The sequence below is a fragment of the Zerene cesonia genome, chromosome 20 (assembly GCF_012273895.1).
Source record: "Zerene cesonia ecotype Mississippi chromosome 20, Zerene_cesonia_1.1, whole genome shotgun sequence".
NCBI lineage: Eukaryota > Metazoa > Arthropoda > Insecta > Lepidoptera > Pieridae > Zerene > Zerene cesonia.
Genome location: NC_052121.1, coordinates 2227582 through 2255242, shown reverse-complemented (window position 1 = coordinate 2255242; position 27661 = coordinate 2227582). Strand labels below are relative to the sequence as shown.

The 27661-nt window shown below is 32.9% G+C and overlaps 1 protein-coding gene across 1 annotated transcript in view; it reads right to left on the bottom strand.

The window, feature by feature from the left end:
• Positions 1 to 1170: 1170 nt before the first annotated feature.
• LOC119835139 overlaps positions 1171 to 27661 on the bottom strand; it is a 39140-nt gene continuing 12649 nt past the window's right edge. Inside the window, exons 2-9 of the mRNA XM_038359798.1 lie at positions 9197 to 9276; positions 8195 to 8687; positions 6824 to 6932; positions 6218 to 6300; positions 5537 to 5673; positions 3911 to 4091; positions 3421 to 3572; positions 1171 to 1294 (exon numbers count right to left, since the gene is read on the bottom strand). Of these exons, the coding sequence (XP_038215726.1) occupies positions 1182 to 1294; positions 3421 to 3572; positions 3911 to 4091; positions 5537 to 5673; positions 6218 to 6300; positions 6824 to 6932; positions 8195 to 8687; positions 9197 to 9257 (1329 nt within the window). The 5' untranslated portion in view covers positions 9258 to 9276 and the 3' untranslated portion in view covers positions 1171 to 1181. The remainder of the gene's footprint in view (positions 1295 to 3420; positions 3573 to 3910; positions 4092 to 5536; positions 5674 to 6217; positions 6301 to 6823; positions 6933 to 8194; positions 8688 to 9196; positions 9277 to 27661) is intronic.

Genomic DNA, 27661 nt, shown 5'->3' with positions numbered 1-27661 from the left:
AATATGAATTGTAAATTTAACATGTTACGTGTGGTTACTCACAGTCGCGGGCCATTACATGTATATTTTAATACTGTTTTATATACCTACATTAAATATTAAACTTTATCTATAAATGTAAAATCTTATGTGTGAGAAATTTCTTTCTATTTTATCATAGTTAAAATAGATACATTTTTAATTCACTTCAATAACATTTCGTAAAAAACGCCAAATAATATGCAAATCACTTCGAATGCGGACGATGTACCATAATTCGATAAACAGCGAAGAGCCTTGACGAACCTTAAACAATAACGTTTAATACTAAACTTAGTTACTGTTCCCTCATAAATATGGAAATATGCTCCTTCTATTATTCTACCTCCGTTCTAGTGTGAAATTTTCAAAAATTTCTCTTTCGAGCAACTTCTGTGAATAGATTGAGAGGGCAGACGTATTTTTCTTATTACACGAATAACAATTGTTGGGAAATGTAATTCGAGCTCGGCTTTATGACGCCTAAAATATTCCAAAAGAGAAAAATTACATTGCTTCTGTAAGTTTTGTCAGCTTTGTTAGTGTAAATGAATATTCTTTTTATTATTTTGTATAATAACGCCCCGATTTTGCTTATGTTGACCTGAGATAAACATATGCTAATAGAATTTAATCTAAGTTTTCTATATTAACGAGAGTTGTCGAATCTATGAGCACATTAAGTATTTATGAAATCGATGTTTCAATGCGGAGTTAATGAAAGAATACCATCATATCTAATTTAATATCGTAAGTAAATTAACATCGTCACATATAATATAATTCCATGGCTTTGTATAGCAAATTACATTTATGTAAAAGTATCAGTATTAACCCACATTTGAGAGCATGTAAATGAGCGGTAGCGACGCACCCAGCTTTTGTGATCTTATGAGCTCTTAAAGTTTAGTTAATCATTTCTCTGTTTCATAATTTACAACTGAGTTGAACAATGCGACAATAACACACTGAAACTGGTCAATGGTCATTGGTAAATGTACACTTGATTTTGAAGACGATTCTCACGAGTGCTTAAATAGAAAAGATGCGTGGAATAACGTGAAGCGGCAGTATACTGCGTCGGTAAAGTAGTATATTGCGTCGGTAAAGCAGTTTATAAAGGTTTAAAAATCAAACGAAGGTATAATACGAATAGTTTATTTTTAAACAATGTAGATAGCTTGTAAAACGACGCATATCGCCAGCGAGGCGACGAGAGCCAAGCAGTCCAGTCTGTTTGAATTGACGCCTTGATGCAGCTCAGCTAGACTCTCACCTGCGAAAAGTTTTACCATTTTTTTATTTATATAACCTAAATTGACAGGAGAACATTATATCACAGAATAATAATACTTAATGATATGATATTCTTGTTCCTTTTTTAATTGTAAGTACAGTTATGGTAATTCATGAGCAAAAAATTCAAATAATTATTTGTAACATAAACTAAATCTTAAAATTGTCAGAACTAGATCAAATTTAAATACTACCGCATGACAAGTAAAGTAGTAAAGTGGTAGGACTCTTGACACTAAGGCTTTTGCTTTTTAGTATGTATGAAACATACATATAAACTAAAAAGCAACAGCAAAAAATTGTTCAATATTGGCAATAGGGTTCCATCTTACCCTTTGATTACGGTACTCAAAAAAATAACAATCCGTTTGAGCCATTCTTCGACAGTAAATACTACATACATACTGATATTACCTTATTTAGAAACATATTATCTAATAAAATATACACACTACATAGAAGTACATTAATTAATATTTAAATAAAAACGAAAATCGACAGATACATATTATATACTTCCTACTCACTAACAAAAGACCGAAAACATCTCTACAGAAGTGTTTCTAAAACGCAGATACGAAATCCGAGAGCTTACAACACCCACTCAAAATATTAACCCTGTGGATATATGTTAGGCATTTGTGCTCACGATGCTAATATGTGATCACATGCAAATATTAATATATAAATCACTGTCTTACTGCGGGAAACTCATTCCATTTTTATCATTTATTAATTTCCCTTGAGCCTGCTATATTCTACCACGTGGCGTGATTACGGATTGTAAGATGCGAAGATTACAAGATAAAAAATGTGTTATTTGTTTACGATATTATGATATAAGGATCAAGTGTTCGTTAATTTTAATTTAATCTAAATTAAATCATAATTTATAATGAAACATACGATAGTGTTTCATATAATTGTTTGTAAAATTAAAGTTAGAAAAAATTTTCTATGTTTCTGAAAAATTGTTTAAACCAATGTGTCTTAATGATATATATCTTTAGAAACAAATATAGTAACAACAGAAATATATAAAAATGAAACCCGTTTTCCTTGGTCACGGCATCACGCGTGAATGGCTGGACCGATTTCACTAATTCTTTTTTTGTTGTATTTGTTATTATTAGGAGAAGGTTCTTACGGAAAAAAAATATTAAGAAAATCTCTCAGAAATATTGAAAAATGTAATCAATCATTGCAACGCTAAGGCGGTACGAAGTTCGCCGGGTCAGCTAGTCAAAAATAAAATAAACAACTATGGTAAATAATTTACATATAAATGTAAGTACATGAAACTCGTTCATTTTCCTAATGTTGCATTGCATAATAAACATGTTGAATGAGCTGAAAATTGCAGAATGAATGCGACAATCGCATAATCACCGATGGAAAAGAATAAATTACCTCAACAGAACGACATACTAAATACTAGACAACATCCAGACTTCAAAGAAGTCATCTGAAAGGAAAAACAACTATCGAATAACAAGCTGTGATTCTAATGAGTGCAAACGACGCAGATGGTTTTATAAATGCAAAGTTAAGTCTAAAACCTGAACCTAGTACTTGTGTACAAAAGCGAAAGTTTCAAACGAACAAACAAATTAATTAAAGCGTTGCATCGTAACGAATAATTGCTTGCTTTCGAACGTACTTATGGCGTGGAAATTATTGATTATTGGTACGCATTCGTTTCGTTTATAACTAGATGTTCAGGTGTTTTTTTTTTATTTACGAATGCGAGTCGAGTATGTTTCGTTGAAATGTGTCACTCTTTGATATTTAATAGGCGAGGAATAAATAATAATAGGTGGAAAATATGTATGTTTTTTGTAAAAAGGGAGTGAGGAGGGAAATCCCCGTTTTTCGTGTAATTCCGGGATAAAAGCTCCTACATCCTTTCGATCTAAAATATCTCTATACCTTAAATTATCCCAAACGGTTCAGCGGTTTAGGTGTAAAGAAGAGACAGACAGATAGAGATATTAACTGTCGTATTTATAATATTAGTAAGGTTGACATATTATGATATTTGGAAAACGAATGGATTCATAAGCACGAACAGCAGTAATTCAACCTAATTCAATATCGATAACAAACCTTTTATAACATGCAGCATGACATGCGCGGGCTGCGGCGCAGGCGGCGGCGCGCGTGACACGCTGCAGGAGTAGCGGCCCGCGTCGTCACCGCGCACGCGCGCCACCCGCAGCACGGAGTTTGCGCCGTTCGCGCCGAATTCCGTCCGTACACTGAATATTTGTATTAATAGTATGAGTAGTATGAGAAGTATCTATAGTATTACGTTACCTGTGGTAGTATCATAGTAATATGTGACATTATATAATTCTTATTTCATTTATAAAATTTAGATTTTTTAATTATAACTTTTATGTAACGAATTTTTTTTAGGTTATGAAAATGTACATTTAATTTAATTTACAAGCTTAATTTATAAGCAACCATGCTGTTAATAAATTAGCAATTATATGAAGATGGTTTGAATCGGAGCATGGAAGATACTCGAGTACTTATTAATATTAGTGTTAAAGAATGTCTGTATAAAAACTATCATGCCTCTGCACCTCACCTAATTCCACCTCTAGTTGTATCATCGTTAAGTAGGAACTCCCTCCGATGCCACAACAGCGAGGGACCACCCTCCATCTTGAGACCTCTGACTTCACAGCGTAGTGCTACAGTGCTACCAACTTCACACACCTGCTCGGAGACCACGGCGCCAGCACCGTCAACTATTTTCACTGACACTTCTAAAACAATATTTAACACTGAAATTGGTGATGATATTAAAATTAAATACGGTTCTTGTAATCATATATTCAGTAAGATTGTATATTAATATTTTGTAATCGAGTAATTTCGTGCTGAGACATCACAATATTGTTTGCTTATTTTACAAGTAAATTAAGTCTAGTATTTCGATTTAAATTACATTACGATTTTTTTTTGTAAAAAAGGAGTAAAAAGAAAATTGAGCTAATCGGTCTAAATTGAATATTTTATGTTATTTATTTTAAATATCGAATATTTTAGATTTTCATCTAGTTTTCCTCATATATAAATAACTGACCTAATATCAACTTGATACATTAGTTAAGAGTTCTTAAAATTATACAAATAACGTAAGTATTAAGTATGTACTTAAATATACGTAATTATCTATCCTTAAAACCGTTTTACATACAAACAGCATTACTCAAAGTACATAATGATCCTTGAATATTTAAATAAAGTTAAGATATAATTCTGAAAATATTACTATATTAGTGAAAAAATGCCTACGTTATCCAAAATGATTTCGGGAAAACATTAACTCCCTGAAAATATATATTACCAAGCTATATTTACTTTTGATAACATCACATAAGTGAAGACTCTAATAGGTTCATACATATTAAATGAGAATGGAATAAAGAAAATAATGTAATATATGGAAAGAAAGTATTCAGTTCATTCAGAAATATTATCTATTACTCAATTGAAGACTCTCTTGTTAACACTAGATGTCAATAAAGTGATTATTTAAGAACCCACTAAAACAATGACATTACATCTCTATAATGCTTCAGCAATAATTAGTTCGCCCTCGTTCCTGGCGCTTTTTATCCTCAGTGAACCAGTAAATTCATCTTAAAGTTGTATTACGGTTCGGGGAACAAACATCTAATTGGCAATGACCACGAAATTTTCCGTGTTTTGTACTGCTAGCGTGTACCTGCGACTACGCTCGTGTAGTGCGTAAAAAGTTTAATTTTTTGTCCTATCTACGCGACAGTGAAAACTGAGTTTAATTCTACGCTTTCTATATTCTTATCTAAAAGTAATGTGTGTATTCGAGGCAGACATACTGCAAAATAACTGAACCGATTGCAATTAAATTTGGTACGTAGACAACTGGACAACTGGAATAACATATAGGCAACTTTTTATCCCGATATTCCTACGGGATACGGACTTACGCGGGTGAAACCGCGGGGCGCAGCTAGTCTTCTATAAACCCACAGTATTTGCTTTTCCACAATAGAAAGTTTAAGACTAAAACTAAAGTACGACTAAGTATCCGCTTTAGGTATTACCATCACACTGTTCTCTCAGTTCAATAAACAAAAAACATGTGGTGGAAATACGTTTCTTTCTTATAGGAAAATCCATATGTCTATATAGTTTATTACGTTGAAATCAAAAATAAACTGACCAGGCACCCTCAAAGTGACCCGCGCGGTCCGCGGCGGATGGGCGGACAGCTGACAATCATAGAAGGCCGCGTCTGTCGGTCTCACTGACTTCACTTCTAACCTCCAAATGTCAGGCGGAATGAAGCGGGCTGAATACCTACCGAATAAATAATGCTTTCACGTAATAATAATTAGGAAAGGAAGGTATGATTATTTTAAATCCTAATTGGACCTAGTGAGATTTAAATGTTACTTAAAATATATCAAGTATATATTATTTATAACAAATTTCAATAAAATATGAATAATTTTAATAAAGTTGATCTATTGTATATTTATAACTAAACACTAGGAACATACTTATTAACAGTTGTACATTTTAATCTTACCTAAAATGGTTACCTCTTTGCTGATGGCTAGTCCGTTTTGCTACTATAAATGTTTTTTTAGATGTATGAGATATGTTATTTTTTAAATGGAGACAAATATAAAGCATTTAAGCAAGCTATTTCTATTTATACGCATTTACATAATTTGTATTGTATATTAAACATTTAATTATTTTCCCAATTTCAATCACACATAAAGATGAAATAAATAATCCAACTCCATAGCAATGATTCAAAATAGACCTTTATATTATTTAAGATATTTCTTTTACACCATATAATATTCTCCTTATAATATATCCGATTGCGTACCTGTCATCAGCTGTGTAAAGTTGTGTTCCTGTAGTGAGAAGCTCCATGGGTGCTTCATCGCTTTTCCGACGAACCCACGATACCTAGAATTTCAAGTCTCGTAAAACATATTATTTGCTGTTCGATTCTAGAATTAAAACTTTCTTGTATTGGATTACGTGAACGCAAAAGTTGTCATTTGATATATCTATTTCTAAATAACTCTATAAGCATAAGATATTATAGGAGATTGATATAAGTAATTGTAAAATTTCGCTCCCAAAAATATCACACAGCTTTCATCACAATATTTGAAGCCATTTCTAAGATTCTAAAAATATATATAATTGTATATAAGAAATGTTTTCTTAACGCTGGAGAATGATAAAGATGTTATATAGCTACTTTAGAATCGAAATCTATCGCTTATAGTGTAATTTATAACGATTAAAAAATGAAGTGGATGTCAGTTTTAAGACGTTAAATTTTTTATACAATTTTGTTTTAAAAACTAAAAGTGTGAGCCCTTATAAACTTATGTTGCACCTACCACGAGGGCTAAATCCATTTTAAGACATTGTTCGCTGAATTGGGAGATAAATCAAATACTAGGAACATACTTATTACCAGTTTATCGTGCAAGGCGTCCACTTTACAGTCCATGTATGCCGTGGAGCCCACCAGAGCCTCGATCTCAGGAGCCGCTGCTACGTATATACTATTTCCGAGACCAGCCCTGAATATAAATTCAAATTCAAATCATTATATACATGCAACAATGTGATTAAATGTTTAAGTGGTAAATATGTACAGATCCTAATAATACAAACACGTGTTGCTACATTAAATGCCTTAGATACCTCCAAGTCACTCCAAACAATAATATCTATTTAAATACGAGTGTGAAATAAAGGCCAGATGTATATAAATTCATTCCCTTATAATTTACATTTACAAAAACCTCACTATTCCTGTAATATGAGGTTATTTTCTTAGGTATATTATAGGCGAAATCAGTCTGAACACTGGAGATTGCAAAAGCAAGAGCGAAAATGAATGGCTTTATTCTGAAATTTATTGGCAAATTTTCATTCAAAGCCAACCTAGCATAGCTGTGGCAGGAATGTATTTTGAATAATGTTTTTTAAGTTTCAGAAGGTCTACTGATGCAAATACAAAACTTGAATTTAATCGTTCCTTTGAGTATATTTTCGATGTTAATTCTAGAAGTTTTCGCTATCTCCTAAGATTGCTTTTATATATTTAACAAGGTAATGTATTAAAAAAAATATATACTACTGTTGTTTTTATCGGATCATAATGCTTATGTGTTCAGGCATGATATAATATTTAAAAAATACCAAACATAATTATCATTAGCCATAATATTTATGTTATAAAAGTTCTTATTAATTTTGCGTAATTGAAAACTTTGAGTAATATGACTGTATACCGTGACTATAATGTAAACTATACTCAGTTCTAGAAACTTCTTTAGACGTTATATGGATTATTGTAACAAACTCGAATTCGATAAACTAATTGTTTACAAAACAAACTAGGTTACAAGTTCCTAGTAGCAGCTCAGCGTTCATTATAATTATTTTACAACTGTATTCACAAACAATTATAAGCCAACTTCGAGTAAACACTAGCTTCGACTAGTAATTTCTGTTACCGGCATTTACTTAATATTCGCGTAATTATTGCCCCGAAGCCACTGCGTGGGAGTTATTTACAATTGCATACTTTTTACTTCCGAGTTTGTTTTAATATTTGCGTCTATTAACGTTGCTCTATTGAATGTACCGTTGCCATGAAAAGTGGCCATATCAAACATACTTTATGAATAAATTTGTAACGGAATAAGGAAAATCTGTAATTAACCTTCCATGAACTCGATTATTGAGTTCAACGTAATGGTGTAATTTTATGACGTTAGACTCAACTTTAAAGCAATCTTTGCGGTTTTTTGCTGTTTTATTCCCAATAACTTACCTGTCATTTCTATGTTGATGTGTATTTGAATACGTATCAAATATATAATTGAGCAATGGCGCACTCGATCCCGTCTCCCCCGGCTTCTTCCTCCTTTCCAAAGCTAAAGGGGAGGGAGTTAAAAACGACCGAGTGGTCACTTCATATCGGTCATGTATAGAGACATTTTCAATCGGCCGGATAATATATTCGACCCGTCTCTTTCTATGTTTCCTGTCCTTGTCTAAATAAGGACTTAAAGCACCGTTTAAACTTTTGGTTTCATTTGCAGTATTTTCAGCTGGTACGCCACTGTGACAGCATTCTTGAAACTTATCAATAGCAGTGGGATACTTTAGATTAGATTCGAAACTATGCATAAAGTTAAGGGAGTTATTTAAGTTACGAGGTTTTGTTTCGTTGAGTGTGCCGTGCAGCATTTGATAGAATTTGTTTATAGTTGGCGGGGTAACTTCCCGTTTTTCGTTCAGAAGTGTTGTGTCAGCATCGGTCCCTGGAGAACAGGAGTTTATTAAATGTAAAAACACGCCAATGAAACATGGGTTAGACTATTTCCGAATCAATATACTTTTCAGTTTTCAGTCTGCTGCATCATTTATCGCCCGCGACTTTGCTCGCGTGGACCACAAAATTTTTTCAAATGGGATTTGAATTGAAAATGTTACCATGTGATTGATTCTGAGTCTGCACAGTGGTTTTTACGAGATTGACAGACAAATCGATTTTTTTACTTACCTTAATGTTTTGTTTTGTCTATAAAACATACACAATGAAAATAAATCTAGCTAGTGGTTTTATTTTATCCTAATTAATATAAATTACGTTTGCACGCAATGGAATCCCCTTTGCCAAGAAACTTTGCACACCATATGCATTTTAATCCAACTTATAATAGGATAATATATATTCTTTCAATTAGGGCACAAGACAACCCGGGCGAAGCCGGGGTGTGCATCTAGTATATATTCAATACTGAATTTATATATAGTATATAGAATTTACCTCGGCAGGGAAGAGCAGTAAGCGCGGCTAGCAATAGCGCCGCTGTGGCCGGCGCGTACATATCTACATCTTCAGGACATCTGAAACAAAATGAAACAAATAATGATAGTATACAAATTACTTAAAAATATTAATAATAAATGGCAGTATATTCATTTCGAAATAGCCTGCGCATTCCAGCGTCCCCATGGCATGGCGAAAGGCATGCTCGAATCGCGGAGTATATTTGTTTTTCATTCCTTAAAAATTTTTCACACATTTTTTAGTATTTTTATGCTGTAAAACTATAAAATATTGATACCACTATTTCAAAATGATTGGTATAATCCTACCTAGATGGAATTACAAGCTATTACATTAAAATGAACATAAACGTATGAATTTGTACTGTGAATAATTCAGTTTAAGCAATCAAATGGAAACTTATAGGCTATTAGGCTATACTGGAGTAGTATGTAATCAACTGTAGTCATTATGTATCGAACTGTATGAAAACATGGCATAATTTGTAGGCTTCTTGCCTATTATTGAGTTTTTCTCATAACCAAATGATACATTTTCCTAATCTGATTGAGCACTCGTGGGTTGCCCCTGATGAAAGGTGATCCATAAGTAAATTTATATTCAATCTAGTTATAGTTGTCCTCTTAGACCAAGTGAATTCCCGTGCCGTTAAATTCGGGTACGCTTCGGCACGAATTGGGCCAGCTCGCATCGGGTAAGTACAACACTCTCACAGAAAGCCGGCGTGAAATGCTATTCTATTATTCTATTTGCTATGTATTTCGTACGGTGAGCGTGGGCGTCAGAGGCCCATCCTTTTCCTTACCCTTCCCAGTCCTTTCTTTTATTCCTCTCGTCAATATTTTCTTAAACCTTTCCAAATTAAAGTTGGCAATCCATTGGTAGAGGCGTAAAGATCTGCAATTGGCCTTATGCCTCTCCAAATGTTCATGGGCGGTAATAGCGCTTACCATCAGGCGACCCACCAGATCCATTGCAGACTATGACATAAAAAAACCCTTTTGTGGGCTAGGGGCTAGATACATTAGGGGCAAAGACTGATACATTTTTTGTTAGTCAGCACCGACCCATGACCGCTTATTTCAACGCTCGTTAAGAGACGTTACTTGCGTGTAAGATAATATTCCTTCAAACAACATATTCGTCATCCTCACTGTTATTGTATATAATATAGTTTAACTGACATTAGAAGTCAAAGTCAATTATCGTCCTATCACTTTGAAATTTCAGTAACAGTGATATTAAATTATAATAACTTATGTAGATAACGATAGAAGAAGAAATTAGATTATATTATAATTATTATGTATTGATTGTACGTGATGAAAACTGTTACTAATATTTATATGACGACATTTAATGTACGTGTTCAAGCAGAAAAAAAAACGAATTTAAATTTGAACTTTGCACTTCAATCCCTCCAGTACTAGACACAACCAAATATTTGCGTAAATCGCCCTACAACTTTTATGTACTCAGATGTATGATGATGTTTAACTGTTATCATATTAAAATTATTGTATATAACTAGATGTCCGCCTCTGATTTACTTGCGGTATATACTTACTTGTGCATAAAAATAACGTCTTTTTAACCGAATGATAGAACCACTCTCGAGGTTACGCTTAGCATAAAATTTAGCGATTCATTTTTATTTATTGTGCATGCTAATGTGCTCATGTTTTGTAATATTTTTCAACTTTTGTACACACATTATGAAAATAAAGAATTATTAATATTATTCATAAAAGGTCGTTTAATTATTATTGTTGAAATCAATGTGAGTATTTACTGGGAATATTTATTCCCCGAAAATATTACAGTCATACGTTTTCATTTAAATATTTTACATATGAAAACAAACATTCCATTTAAAAGCCACGCCAATTAAATTATTATAATTGGCAATTTAAGTTCACATTTCATACCTCACAATGGATTCATAATAAGGGATGCAATCAATCTGGACATTGAAAACAATTAACGCCGTGTTAAGAGTAATGAAAAATCAACCAATTGAGACATTTCATTTACATAACAAAGGCAATTGCTTACTCTAACTCAGCTATATTGGGATTATACTGACGAATAAGTTTATGACGTACTATTTTTGTCACATGCCTCGAATGCCGATATAACTTCATGATTTACGCGTATTTCCTTCCACGCACTGTAACTTTGTAATACCTTACCAACTGCGACTTGAACATACATGACATCGGGATCTTTAAGAAACCGTCTCCAATATTTTGTTAGTCCAAGGCCATCTGCCGCAATTAAACTCATTGTCTATTAATATTATTAATTGTCCATTAATAGTCTATCAATCGCTGCGTAGTAAAATTGTCGATAGAAATGCAATGAAATACATGAAAATTGACCTCCCTTAATTCATTAATTAAAATTCGCATTGGTATACAAATTAAATGACGGTTGAGTATCACACGCAACCCGGAAGAATTGAATTCGTAATTTGGCCCAAACAACACGGCATCCGTCAATTTTCATGATTAAAGGAGGCCCCTTGTTTCTAATTAAATATTTACTTGTACATTAAAATAATTTTGTGGGCGGGTGTGAAGTTTAGTTTACATACTATTATGATAGTAATCTAATTTGACTGGAGCGTGAAGAGTAAGGAAGCATGAATAAGGGGGATAGGTAATATCACTCTATTATGTATGGGTAGGTAGGCTACTCTTATTCCCAAACGAAATCATTAAACTAGGAACTTATATTGGAATTTAGGGTATGTGTTACTATTAGATATCTGATGTTTGAGTGGCTAATTCATTGTCAGATCATAAGAACATATAGGGAGACAAAATACTCAAAGTTAATCGTGTTGAATGGGCAGACAGTGATATTGTTTTATTTTTCTAAGAACCATGAAATTGCTGAAATATTATTTCAACTGAACGGCATGACTGCTCACCCGTTTCTCGTTATAATTACGCCATAAAATTCGGTACCTACGTAACTATTGCCTACATAAACAAATATATATACACATTTGTGCGATGTAGTTAAACGCACCCGAGGCCTGCACCGATCACGTTGATTAGACCGCGCGGTCACCGAATCGTCACCAAAGCGTCACAAAGGCACCGTCCACTCTATGCACATATACACATTTATGTACACAACTGTTGGTTAAATTAACGTAGTACCTAGCGAATTGATATTTATATACAATGTTAATTTTAATCTATATAATATAATTTTAATCTATAATTATCAAGCATTATAGTGTCGAATTTTAAAAGCATTTGATCAGTCCAGTATATTTATAGAAATGAATCATACCTTTACTACATATTGCAAAATACCGACTTTTATAAAATAAATAGCTATTACCCGCGGTTTTTCCTCATCGGCTATCTAACATTGAATGAGTTTTTCAAATCGGACCATTAATTGCTGAGATGAGCGCATTCAACCAAACAAACAAACAAACTCTTCGGCTTTATAATATTATATTATAGAATAATATTATAGATAGAAATGAAATACATTTTGCGTCGGATATCATAAAATATTTAATCATTTCGTTTGTATTTCATTCAATCATATTACAGACTTGTATTTCGTTTCGAAATGATCATATTTTTTGAATAGCAGACCCTGATTAATGCGGTTCATGAAACGATTATGTTTAATATCTTCTCATAAATACGAACATTTGAGTATCTGTTGACATAATAACGACTTTACGGGACACATATTTAAATGTTAAAATTTAAAAAATGCTATAAATCAATATTGTTGAGGTTACTCATTAACTTAGATTTACCCTTTAATTTTAAGTTTATAGGAAGTATATATCAAAGAATAGAAGTATCATGAATAGAAGATCATGATGTTAGTCGACAACTTGATAAGGATTTGGGTCGAATCCTATCTCATGATCGACTTTTTCTATTCTTTAAAACATCAGGACAAACGGAAAGAGACATCAATTCCAACCAGACAAGCATAGTCCATTAAATTCCATCAAATTATTATAAATATCTCTCCCATAAAAATGTACCTCATAGCTAAAATAAAACCGTAGTACGTAGGTTTAGGATAGCATTATTCACTAGAACGTCGGCTACAGATTTCGGCGAACATTTATTAAAAGGTGACCTTAACGCGAGCCTAAATCATATTAATCATAAGAGAAGAGATAAACTGAATAGTTTACACTTTTTGTACACGAATGTGTGAACACACATTCGTGTACAAAAAGTGAAATTTCCGGGATAAAGACTATCCTATTTATTTCATGTATCCTAAACTATCTCTAAGCCGAATTCGATCTTAATAGTAAATAAGAGTAAGAGTTCTTTCACATTTATGAAATTAATGGAGATATTTTCTTGTACTAAATTTACTTAATACAAGAATTATTCTCTACGACTAATATTTAAGCGTTAGTGATTTGTAATAAATACTTTATCCAAAAATGTATTGCAAAGAACCCAGGACACTAACTTTGAACGTAACTCACGTTTGCATCAAGGCTAACCAACTTCGTTTCCATAGTGACCAATACTGCAAGTTTAACACTGAATAAAAGTTTATATGATTGCGGCTGATAATAAAACACTTAGAACTTTTACACTCAAGGGTGTTATAAAACTGTACTTTTGATAAGGATGAAATTTATAAGAAATATTAGATGCACGCCCCGGCTCCGCCCGGGTAATCATTTATCGCAATTGAAATAATATAAATTATACTATCTTTGTAGTTGGAAATTGCATATGATGTGAAAATTGGATTTAAATTGGTTGAGTAGTTAAGTCCATTGCGGATAAACAAGGTGACACGTAACTTATATAAATTAAGGTTTTATGATGCACTCACGAAGTTGCTGTAGACTGAAATACGTAAGGTTAGGAAGGTCAAAAAAATTATGTTTTTATTACGCCAATAACTTCAAAACCGTTTAGGTTGGGTAAGCATTGAACTGAAATTGTCGATCCTGCGTATAAGGTATGTAACTGGTGCATCCGATTTTTTAAGTTCTATTCAGGGTTCCGTACCCAAAGTGTAAAACTGAAGCTAAGAATTCCATGTCCGTATGTCTGCCTGTCTGTTTAGCTTGCCGTCTGTCTTTCACCAGTCTGAATCTCGTGATTGTGGTATCACAAATGTGTGAGTATTCACAGACAGTTGAAGTTTTCAGAGACCATGTATTTCCATTGCCGCTATAACAAAATATAAAAAAAATGAGGATAAGCAAACGTTCCCACGGCCATAAATTTGATGGGTGACCTTTTTTGCAATTGCTCTTAAGTAGTTGCGTATTTGTAAGCAACCTTTAGTGTAGCGACTCGCAATTGACCGATTCTTTCGTTCTGATTAAGCGAGGGACCGGATTTCTTTGCCCTCTCTAATGAGTATTGGGATTTGGGCACGCTTCCCTTTCGGCAGTTAGATTATATAAAATATTAACCTTTATATGAATATGTGGAGCAAAAAATTTGTAAACCTTTTTAGGAAAATTGCGCTGACGGAGTATTCAGAAATGTGGCACACTGGAAGTTTATATAGAGAAACAGCAAAAAATGGTAATATTATTCAAATATAATGCTAAAAAAATTTTTTACATAAAAAATCCATCGAATGTTGTCACTTAACAACCACAGAACAGTTCTTTATGACATCATCATTATTAATACATATTATATAAAAATGTATAAAAGACATGATTTGAAAAGAGCACCTACAGAGTTTCTTGCCGGCTCTTCTCTGTAGAAACTGCTTTCCGACTTCCGAGCCTGAGGTAAATGTTAAACTATGACAATTCGGGAATGCTTCTATAAGAATTGTAATTGAATAAATAAATGGCGGTCTTATCGCTATTTAGCCATTTGTAACAATGTCACCTAGGAAAAGACTCAATTTGTATTTTTTCTAGAACGATAAAGTATAATAAATAAATAAACAAATATATAAAATAAATATTTCTGTTTTAATTTGTGGTAGAGTTTGTTAAATATATTTTACGCAACATAAGCTCGTCAGGCTATTTCCGAATAAACATTAAGGTATAAAAGGTTGTTGGTCGTCCTTCCATCGATCGCGAATGAACGAATCAGGATTAAAATAACCTAACTTATGGCATGATATAGATAGATCTTATTTTTTATACAACTTAAAAACATGTTGTATATCGCTTAGTAAATAAAAAAGTGCATACCTAGCTGGAAGCGCTTTAATTTCCATGTCGTAAATTGTTTTAAAATTATCTAAGGCAGGTTTAAGTGTCACGTAGACCACACGCAGACTGTCGGTGCAGTCGAAACGTATGACCTATGCACCGCACACGCTAATACCTACGCGTCATTTTAACGCTTCATGGATATTCAAACGTTGCATCTGTCAGCTTGACCTTGAACACCAGCCTAATTGACTGACTCAATCCTTGGCTCAGTCCTTCAGTCGAAGTTTTCTCTACAATACTAAATTATTAACTGCAACATTTTCTTAAATTTTTCAAAATTCTTACAGAATATGCCAACCAGATCTTCAACAATATGATATTTTTCTATCTGAATCTATTTGCAGGAGAAGCTAAAGTGTTTACGCAACCTCCCCATACTTTCGCATAAATTTCTCGATACATAATGTGAGTGCTGAAACGCCATAGATCAAGGGTGGGTGTACATCAAGAGGCTTTTAACTAAGAAAGGGTGAGCTTAAACCAGTAGGTAACTTTTCGTGACATCTGGCAGCCCATCGCTTACGCGTGCTATTGAATCGTAAGAACCGTATTTTATATCCCATTTTGCATTCTGCTGCCTAAATGAATGGAAGGCTACTTAGTTTTTTGTGTTGACGTTTCATTTGAGAATGAAGTTATTATATGTTACACGTGCTGCCTTCCGACAGACGGACTTCGTCACGGGACAGATAATAAAATTATGCACTATCTTGGTGGACGAAAATTCCTATAATAGAGCTTAATAGTAATAGATTATTTGCGGGCAACCCTGAGACGGGCAATATCGACCGTCGCAACGCTAACCGAATAAGAAAAATAAAGATAGTCTAAAATTAAATTATGCATTTGAACATAAGTAAAAATCAGATCAGATCAGGTCCGTATTACAAAAAACATCATAGTTTAAATAATAAATAAAAATTTATTGAGCTTCAATTTAAAGACTTCATATAAGCCATTTAAATATTATAAAACAATGATTTTAAGCAGATGAAGCACATTTATAACATCTCCTTATTTCCTAATAAACATAAATAAAAATATGATAGATATATATAATCCCACTAATATTATAAATGTGAAAATTTATTTGTTTGGATGTTTGTCCGTCAATCACGCTGAAACTGCTTACCGGATTTTGATGCAACTTGGTATACAGATAGAGTATGAGGTGACTTGGGTGATAGGGTACTTTTTATCCCGATGAAGTGCTCCCTTGCCATAAAACAGGAATCTTGATATCACGGCGGAACCGGGATGAGCCTCTAGTTTGTAAGAAATATTCGGATTCGAGAATGTTCTCTGTGTCAAATCAATATTTGATCAAAGTACAAAAAAATAACTGATACATTTGTAACGGATATTTTCTTAGGATATTTCTTGCAGGTTTTATCGGAAAGCTGTCTTATCGGTTTATTGTAAGAAAACAATGAATTTCGCTGACCTTCGCAACATTAACAAGAGGCATATCATTTTCATTTTTCATTACTGTTTCTTCTATTGTTCATAACTTTATGTTACATAGTCATATATCCTTGATCGGTAGTTTGGACCATGCAATACGACAAGTTTCAATTAAAATGAGAATTTCCTGAGATTAACACATTCAAACTAACTCTAATAACAATAGTATAGATACTCTATCGATATTGAATGACTTTTCCTTTAATAAGATAAAGAATGTACCATATAGCTATAAAAGTACGATTAATAATATTTTGTCCTCATCACATATATATTTTAAGCATGACGTTGCGTAAAAGTATTTAGGAATTAATGATAGTCTCTTTAAGAATACTCTACATATTTCTGTACCCGTAAAATGATCTAAAGAAATGTTTATGGATATTGAACATATTATACTTGTATTATTACCTAATCAGGCAAAATTCGTAATATGAAATAAACAAATGATAAATGGAAAAGGATTTATAAATAGCAAATTCATTTGAATGAATTCAATAAAATTTCCATTATTTGAATAAAAATTCCCATCCCTATGGAACATGCTATTGAAATTAAAAATATGTTAAAAAGGTCGAATATTTAGCTACGATACTGCCTGATATCTGGACCTGCATATCTTCGATACGGCTGCTTCCATTTCCAAACATAGCTAAGAATCTTATGCACAGATAAACCATAAATTTTAAATATTCAGTAGATAATATTGGTTTATTCAATTGTTATGTCACACAAAATCATGTTGTGTCCTTATCTTTGATATGGCCTAAAATGTAAATATAGATATTGAATTGTCATTGCTAACTTCGTCATGTGCTCTCTGTGTTTTTTTTACATCGTTCTAAATTTTTATTGTTAAACTAGCTTCTCGCTCGCGGCTTTGCCCGCATAGTCGTAAGAACGATTTCCTCGCATGGGATTCCCCGTGTGATTCGGGATAAAACCTATGTCCGTCCCCCTGTTCTAAGCTACCTCTGAACAAATTTTCAGTCAAATCGGATAAATCGTTCTTAAGTTGTAAATAGTGTAACTAACACCACTTTCTTTTATATATATAAGTATACAGAAACATAAAAGTGATGTCCGGAATATTATTCAAAAGATCAAATATTACTCTAAAAGTTTCACTGAAGCGACGTTGACGACACCCTTCATTTCAGAGAAAAGTATACACACGTGCTTTTAAATGTTAAGATCGATTTAAGACTAGCATCCACTTATACTTATATCACAAATTATTAAGTTACTACGTAAGTATAATATATAACAAATATATGTAAAATACAGATTGATAAGGCTTATCCAATCACTGAAGTAACGTATATTCAGCTTTCCACTAAATAATAATTATCTCACATGTCTAAACGTAATAAATATATAAGTAAAATACAGATTGATAAGTCTTATCTACTCACTACAAGAACGTATACTCAGCGTTCCACTAAATAATTAATATTTCACATATCCATCGCGAATTCTGACACAAATAAAATAACACAAGCTGACTAAAAGATTTAGAAGACTAAAAGAAACACCACCTACTTGGTCATTTAAAATTCAGGATTAACTATAGCCTAAATCAACGCTTTATTTACGATGGTATTTTTCAAGATTTATAACGCCTGTATTTTCTCTTTAAAATATTCAAGTTTGCTTGAAATAAAATACAGAAATATTGATTATTGTGACCTGATCTCGCTTCGATAGCTTTTATATAATCTGTGCCTTCAGTTCTGCTTCAACACAGAGTTGGTATTAGAGCTGTTTACTGTTTCAAATGTTCACAAGAACACTAGAATAAATAAGAAAAAATAAAATTTTATGGATTTTTAAATTTATTTGCACATTATTACAAAAAACACCGTTAAGAGATCGAAATGTCCAAAGACAACAGAAATGGTAAGGGAGTTGAAAAGTTTAATGATACTTAATATCGTTTACCCCACACTGGGCCAGAGCGGTGGATTACCCTTTAGGATAGGACCCTCATAGGCAGCCTGTGTCTCAGCAGTGGGAACAAATATGGACTGACGATAATGATTTAGATTTTTACATAAGTACACATATTTCTGAATACAAAAGTAAATAATAACATACAAAAAGATAAAAACACACAAATCTTTAAATTTTCATGATTGCAAATTGTCAAAACATAACGCAATTCGTTAAACCAATAACTTCAACAAGGGAATCTATATGGTATCAAAACAGTATTTCGATTGTACAATAAATTCTATTCACAACTGCACTATATAACGATTATAGCATAAATTGGTTAACTATAAACAAAACTCTGCTAATACAGAACATATTCAGAAAAACAAATGAAAAACATTCTAAACCATAAAACAGTTTTATCCGCATACGTTTTATTTGTAAGCTAGATTATTTTATAAAAATATTATGCAGGCTGAACGTAAATATTCATCACATAAATGGAGTCGGACATTTTACACTGGCGCTATGTTTTTCTGCTAAATAGTGAAATGAAATAAACATATTTTAAACTGGGGTTTTAAAGCTATCTTTTGTAAAATCTTTTTAATTTTATGTTTTTGGAAATGGAGAAAGAAATTGAAACGCTACAAGGCGGTAAACTTGGAATATTAAAAAAAACGCACTAGTACTCCGCAATATACATATATTACATGTATAGCTTCTGTGCGTGTGCTTGAAATTGAAAGATGAAATGAAATTTCGTCGTTTGTCTTGACGTCGATTTCATAAAATAATTTATAGATAAAATTATATAAACGCAAACTTAACCACATGCGATTGCTAGTTATTTATAATATGAGATCTCGTCTTTAGAATAGAGTAATTAATGTATGGACCTCCTCGTTGGTACAGTGGTTAACGCATGAGCGTAGAACCGAGAGGTCCTGGGTTCAAATCCTGGTGGGGACGCAAAAAAAAATCTCGGTCTGGCAGGATATAGAAGGCTGATCACCTACTCGTCCGTAAAGAAAATCGATCAGTGAAACAGATGTACATCATCTGCCCCATACCCCACTAAGGGAAACGGGACTTCACTTTTTTAATTAATGTATGCATAAAAACTTGTCTTAAGCAGAGCTACAGAATGGCTTTAGACAACATGATATGATAAGATATTACTCATATTATCTCTTATTAACGTTGTTATAGTTTGTTATATCATTTAAATATGTCAAAGACGCTAGAAAATCGAAACAGCCTCAACGATACTGCGATACAAACACGTGTCTTGTGTCAATATAGAAGCTCTTTTTGCAAGTCGGCAGAAACTATGAGTCTCGATCAAAGCAGAAGTGTACCGTTCGGATGAAACAAAAGGAACACAGTCCTTTCTCTCAATAGAAAACGTCAGAACGTTTCCATGAAATTCAATAATGCACCAGAACCGGGCAGTGTATGGACAACGCAAATAATTGAAATATTTCAAAACTAACAAAGCAAACTTATCGCAATGAATTATTTTATAAGTGCAAAAATAACTCTCTGCCTGTCTCTGCCTCCCATCTTAACCATTCAATCGATTTGAATTCCATTGTGCCTAGTGGTAAATATAGTTTGAGACCTAAAAATGGACATAAGATGGATTATATCCTGAAAATTCCACGTAAACGGAAATTATTCATACAAATCGACACCGTTTTTTAAACGTGAAAAGAGACGAAAAAGAGATGAAGTTACCATCGCATTTATAATATTAGGGATATTTCATATCTATTTAAACGTCTCGTTGAACCCTTAAAGCGATTCAAATACACCGTTCTCTCGAAATCATTACTTATTCTAGACTTACGGTAATGTATGACATTGTTATTTTTATTGCTTCGGAGGTAAGTTCTTATGTCGAGAGTAAAGGGTTTCTGAATGTAGCATTCGAGATTGAATGTAAATTCCAGCTCAGTAACTACTATATTATACAGAAAATTGAATTTCTCTACTAAGTTACGAAGTTAATATAACCGGGTTTTTTATTTTTGTTTAATCCAACACAACGCATTTTTCAATAAAATGCTTTGAATTGTATCTGAATTTATTTAAATGATTTGCATCGTGATAATTTGTGTAAGAGTGATTAATATAAGCCAATAACTGGTTAATAGTACATCCGATGTTTTATATAAATGTTATATGGCAAACACATAAGTTTAAAAAGTAAAAACTTAAAGTAAAAATAAAAACTTTTTATTCTTCATCCGAATAATTTTTTGAAGTGTCGATTTTATTCGATACAATACTTTGAACTTTACATTAGATCAATCATTTTCTTTTACCACAGATAACATTAAACTATACATACTTTTACTTTTAAATAAAAGAAAGGTTCAATAAAAATATATTATGACAAACCATACTCTGATCTCGCTCTAATCACGCGAAAAAACACCAAGATCTCGTCAATCATTCTCCAGCAAGAAAAAAACAACGATTAGCGTCTAATTACAGTTCTCATTGTGAACAAGCCCTATGTGGTCTGTTGGTAAGCAAGCCGCCCTAAGGCAGTGTTCACACGCGTACCATACCAGACGCATTCGTTATTACCATTGCTCAGTATTCATGGCTCGATATATAACATTACAAGACTATTTGGACCGTGAGAATTGTTTATATATGTTGGGGAAATAAGGTATATTAACGCAATGATAACTGACTGACACTATCATTGCAATTGATGCTAATGTTTGAATGAAATAGAGATAGATATTTGAGTACAATAGAGCTTTACGATTGCGCTCAGTACTGCCTATATAGATGGAGGCCCATATAAGAGATTTTACTCTTTTTATGTCATAATATATATTAATTATTAAGATTTTAAAAGTGTTTGTTTGTCCTGCTTTCACGTCACAATCTAGCAAAGCTATGTATGATCTTTGAGGCTAGAGAACATGAGGACACTAGAGCGTGACATAGGGAATTTTATAACTAGGTCATCATCATTCCGATTGGAATTACCTTCTACCGGTGGCAAATGTTGTGATATCATTGGTTCATATAATATTTCCAACCCTCTGGCCCACCCTCGCTTACTTTAGAGTACATTTTAAACATAAATCGATGTATCATATCACCATCTCAAACGTACTATGGACGCATGTCGAAACATACAAAAATTGTCAGTGTACTTATTAGTATTGTTAGTGTACTATAATTTCCTCTATGTAACAACCCTTGTACTTTGTACTCTAACAACTCGAGTGTGACAAAAGCCTAACTTAACTGCATTTGGCGCGACACCCTGCCAAAAGATTACCGTATCTGAGCAGAGGCATTTTAATGTGGCTTTGACAATGCTTTATAAGGTTGGACTTTATCGGGAAATCGTTGTTTAAAGCAATTAATCTGTATGTTTTTGACATCTTTATTAACTGTTAATGTGCCGTTTGATCTCACAGCAGAGAATGAATACTGTTCCCGTTTCAATGTATCAATATAACTTAATGTTATTTATGCCTATTTTAATTGAAACATTGTATTTTGTTGTCCTATATGCTCAAAGAAAGCTGTAGTATTAAACAATTTTTAAGGTGCAGCGCAAATATTATCGCAGGGCCAGCTAAGACGTATCTTTTTTCTTATTTTTCATTTTATCTTAATTTATACCATGAACAATTTTCTTCGTAATGCTTTTTAAAAAAAACCTTCTGAGTTTAACGACTTCAAGGTTGAAGACCTTCCAAAACAAACGTTTGATATGGAAAGAAACTTTTCAAAAAATAGCACAAAGTTAGTAATCGAAAGTACGTGGAAGGAAGGTAATAAGTAAACGAAAGTAGCTATAAAATCTACACACGTAGCTAGAATTTCGGCAAGAAATACACTATTAAACCCACTTTAATAAAATATTCTTCAATAAAACGTACCTTTATTACAGATAATCTGATTAATGCAAAAACGTTTATAAGTTCTTTAAAAAATGTACACTACTGGTACAGAATCAGCATAAACATATTTCAGAAATACATTTGACCTCATTGAATTGTTATTACGAAATACATTGAGGTACAAAGTTCATTTGCGAATATAATCCATTTATAGAGGCGCAAGATCTGCAATCAACTTTACGCCTCTCCAAATGTTCATGGGCGGTGGTAGCGCTTACCATCGGGCGACACAGCAGATCCTTACCATGCCGACGATGACATAAAAAAAGAGTCTAAAATTGTACCCAGATTCTGTCATCAAAATTACTGGCGAATTCTGTGTAACTTATCAGAAAATACAGAAATCATAGTATGTAATTTTAATTTAAGTTATATATAGGGAATATTTCATTATAGTTTCCATAAAAGTTTTAAAAATAAAAATTGTGAGGGGTACAATAAAACAAAACTGTTAAGCAACCGGTATTATAAATAGAACATACTAAAAAGTTGGCCCTCGCATTGCAGAAATGGCAACCCGTACAATAAAACACTCCCAAACTTTGAACTAGCGATGACGAAACATCTTACAATTTACTATATTATGCATACGAATGAGTAAACTTCAACGGGCACTACCCATAAGTGGGTTAAAATTTCCCAACTTCATGTATATTCAAAACTAGGTGCCGTCCTGTTGGGGAGAGATAAGCTCATATGAATACTAACCGTTGTTCACGACGTCTACGGTATTTGGAATTCCAATTTACATCGTTAAGAATGGTTAAGGGCTGATTTTTCAAGCCTCGTCGTATATTGTAATAAGCGACCATTTCGAAGGTGTGTTCTATTGCTCGAGTTTTGACATTTAAGATGTGACATTTTCATTTTATTGTGTAATACTCATAAGTATTTATTACAACATATTAGATAAATTTTGATCAAGGATTGAAAAATCGCCAAAAATATTACACAGAAATACTACAAAATCTTACTATCACGGTTCATGAGATACAGACAGATGACAGGTAGACGGACAGACAGATAAACGGACGACTTAGTTTTAGGGTCCCGTTTTACCCTTTGGGTACGGAACTCTAAACATGAGAGAAAAATCAAGTAACACATTATATTTTCTTTACAAGATAAGTAAGGAAATAAATAAGTATCTGAACATGGAGATGATGGTGAAAAACATACCTATAGAATGATTAAAATTTCCCTGTACAAATTGGTTTTTCATTATGATATAAAGTAAAACACATCTGAAAAGTCATCACTTTGACCACAAATTTCTATATAACGTTAGTCTCCAGGCAAACGTGTGCGATGCTTCGCACATGTGCTGATGTCATTGACTTTATTAGAAGGTATTGGTCTTACATAACATCTTAGCTGCCGTAATTATCAGATGATCTTAATTAATAGTAAAGCGCTTACATCGTTTATCATTTAAGCACATAAATATCTAATGGAACGAAGCAATGTCTAAAGCATTTTATTCCCAACCTTCGCTAGAATATTCAGCGCTCCTACATCGCTGAAAACCGCTAGAAATCGAGAAAGATTGTGAATAAATAATAGCGCCTATAGGTAACAGTAAAAATCGCCGGTTTCATTGTGGCTACATCGTACATATTGGAAAATGCGATCGCCCTCTATTGTTAGTAGCTGGTCGATGTGAGTGCTGAGTGATTGTGTTGAGGTCGAAATGGTTTTCAACAAGAACATTTATATTTCACCTCTTCGCTTTAAAGCAAGCACTCCGGTCCATTTCTTGAGACATTTATTTCTGAATGACAGTAAAGCACGTAGCGAGAGACGATTGTACAACTGTTATGAAAGGTATGAACATAGTTTTGACTCTTGATGATATTTTTGTTTAATGTTTAGATTTAGATTGTTTTTATTTTTTTGTCCAAAAACATATTTATGGACAAGTAGCGGTAAGTTCGGCAGGCCTTTAGCCGTGTTGCATATACAAACAAACAAACCAACAAACAAAAACACTTTATTGTGCACCAATGATAACAAAAAGTAACAAAAAATATATATATACATTAAAACATAAACATTCACGACCTCAACAGGCGGTCTTATCGCTAAGGCACCGATCTCTTTCAGACAACCTGGTGGTCAAGGAGAAGCTGTGGAAAAAACTAACATAAAGCCTGTATTGAAAAATTGTAGCTGTCCTACGGGAAATAATTTTTGAAATTGGTCCAGTAGATTGCGAGATTATAGCACGTTCTAGCAAACAAACTCTTCAACTTATATTATTACACAGTATATATATCAATTCAATTGTACTTTACGATAAAAAGTAGTACAAACAAATAAATAGACAACAGCACTTTAAAAACGGATACGAATAACAAACGATAACACAAAGTGTTCTATATTTTAAATTCTGATTATAAAGATACGTGTCTATCTATACAGTAATAGGATCAGATAACTGCGATCACTTGTATAATATTGTCTCAAAGACGCTTTTCCTATCGCTATCAAGAACAACAACAGAGTTATGGCCAAGTTTATACCTCGTAAAGTACGTTCATATTTACCTTCCACCCCTCAAATGATTTCAAGACGTATGACTAAGAAAATATGGTTGTAAATAACATGCCAATAAAAATGCTATGAAAAGTCTTATTCAATTGTTATTAGCAATAAGCGAAGCGATGAAAGATGCTATGATAGTTTGATGGTCACGACTTGACGCTGCGCCAATAGAAATTATGAGCAGAGTTATATTTCAAGAAACAAGAAGTTACAATACTTTTCCTGGCAGCCGTCCAAACCAATTTGCATACGTTTTGATTAAAATTACAAGTTTCGTGAAGAAACGCGAGTTGAATTGCTTAACAATCGGAATGAAGTAGTTTGTATTAAATTGCTACTGAAGTATGACAATTACACTGCACTAAAATGTATTTACTTTATAATGTCTTGTACAATGTAAATAAATTAATAATTTTAAACGTAAATAAGACATAGACATGGGACATAGACAATAATTTATTCATACACAGGAATACACAAAACAACTAACAAAAACGGCAAAATTGAAAAATGTTCTGATAAAGAAATAATATTATTATGTAATATTATGTAAATATAAAGGCTATATAATTTTTACATGTCTGTCTTATATTGTATATACATTTCAGCATGTACATTAAAGCATTAACACTTTTGTACTATTAATGCATTTATTGAATTGATTAATGAAATGAAAAATTTAAATAAATACAGTAAATCGGAATAACCTAAAACTAACTAGAACGTTTACATATAATATTGTAATAAATAAAAGAAAGATATATATATAACAATACAGCATAAGAAGTTTAATCAGAGAGGACTTTAAGCTATTGAACGATCTCTACCAGTTAATACAGCAAAGGAAAAGCTGCAAAACTAGACAGTGTCGAACAAAAAGAGATAATTGTAGCTGCCATATTTACATCATATAAATAAAACGGGCTATAAAAAATCTATAAAACTATCTTTAAACTCAACTTATTATTAAATCAAATATTACCAAAGTTTCAAAGAAACTATACGAAGCCACTTCATCACAAATAATTCGATCAAAGAACTCCAAAGTGTTCCCAAATATTTATGTCGAGTTCGTTACCAAAAATTTGAAAGTTGTCAGCGTATGAATTTTAAATTATTTACTTAGAGGAGTTGGCGCGGAATTCGCACCGTGAATATTTTACATGGCTGAAAAATTTTTCATTTTGCGACGGACGCCATTGCTTGTCAAAGTTCGAATGAAACTTTCGGTGTATCGCAAGCGCCCCGGTATGTTAACAATGAAACAGCGTTATAAATATGCTAACAAAATAATGTTCACAAACGCGAGGAACATACAAGTTTGAAGATTTCATTCGTCAGTTTGTTTGGGTGTAGTTCTGAACTTTAACTCGTATAGTACAAATATCTTTTTATCTATCCGTTTGGGAAAGGGTGTATAAAAATAGTAGACATCTCATAGCATTTATGCCAACGGTTGATGCATTATTTCTATCAACGTGTGAGATTTGACACACATAGAGAAAATTAACAAAAAGCTTTCATTAAGTTTTTATACGTATTATCTTTAGTATTTTCTTGTGTTTGGTTTCACGCGAGTATTATACATTTAGAAATTAAAAACTTTTCAACGGATTTTAAACGCGATTTATTCATTATATTATTAACCCGACGTTTCGAACACTTTACAGCGAGCGTGGTCACGGGGAGACCTCGCTGTAAAGTGTTCGAAACGTCGGGTTAATAATATAATGAATAAATCGCGTTTAAAATCCGTTGAAAAGTTTTTAATTTCTAAACGTATTATCTTTATTAATATAGGTATATAAGAATGAATCTTTATTTTCTTAGTCACGGCATCACGCACGAGCAGCTGGACCGATTGCGCTAAGCAATTTTTTGTTATTTTAATTATTTTCAAAAGAAACCCATATGAAGGAAAAATTTAAGATATTGGCGACATAATTAATAAATAAATAAATCTTTATTCCACTTTAATAATTGTACAATTTTATTAAGAGGCTGAGGAATTTATATTATCCATCCATCCAGTGATATTTTCCATCACCGTTTCGAACAATGGATTTTTTAGTCACTTCTTTTTGGGCATCTGAGCTGGTGGTTCCCCTGATGGTAAACGATCACCACCGACCATGAACATACGCACAAGTAGTGCCCCCGGTTTTCTTTGGGGCTGTGGTAATTCCCCGACGCGAGCGGGCCCAATTTGTGCCGAAGCGTGCTAGACTCCCACATTTTTAATCGAAGTCTGAGGTTTTAACCACTAATCCTCCACTACTCATAGAAGGAATGATATGAAATGAAAATATATTGAATAAACGTCTACGAAGTCGCAAGATGGCA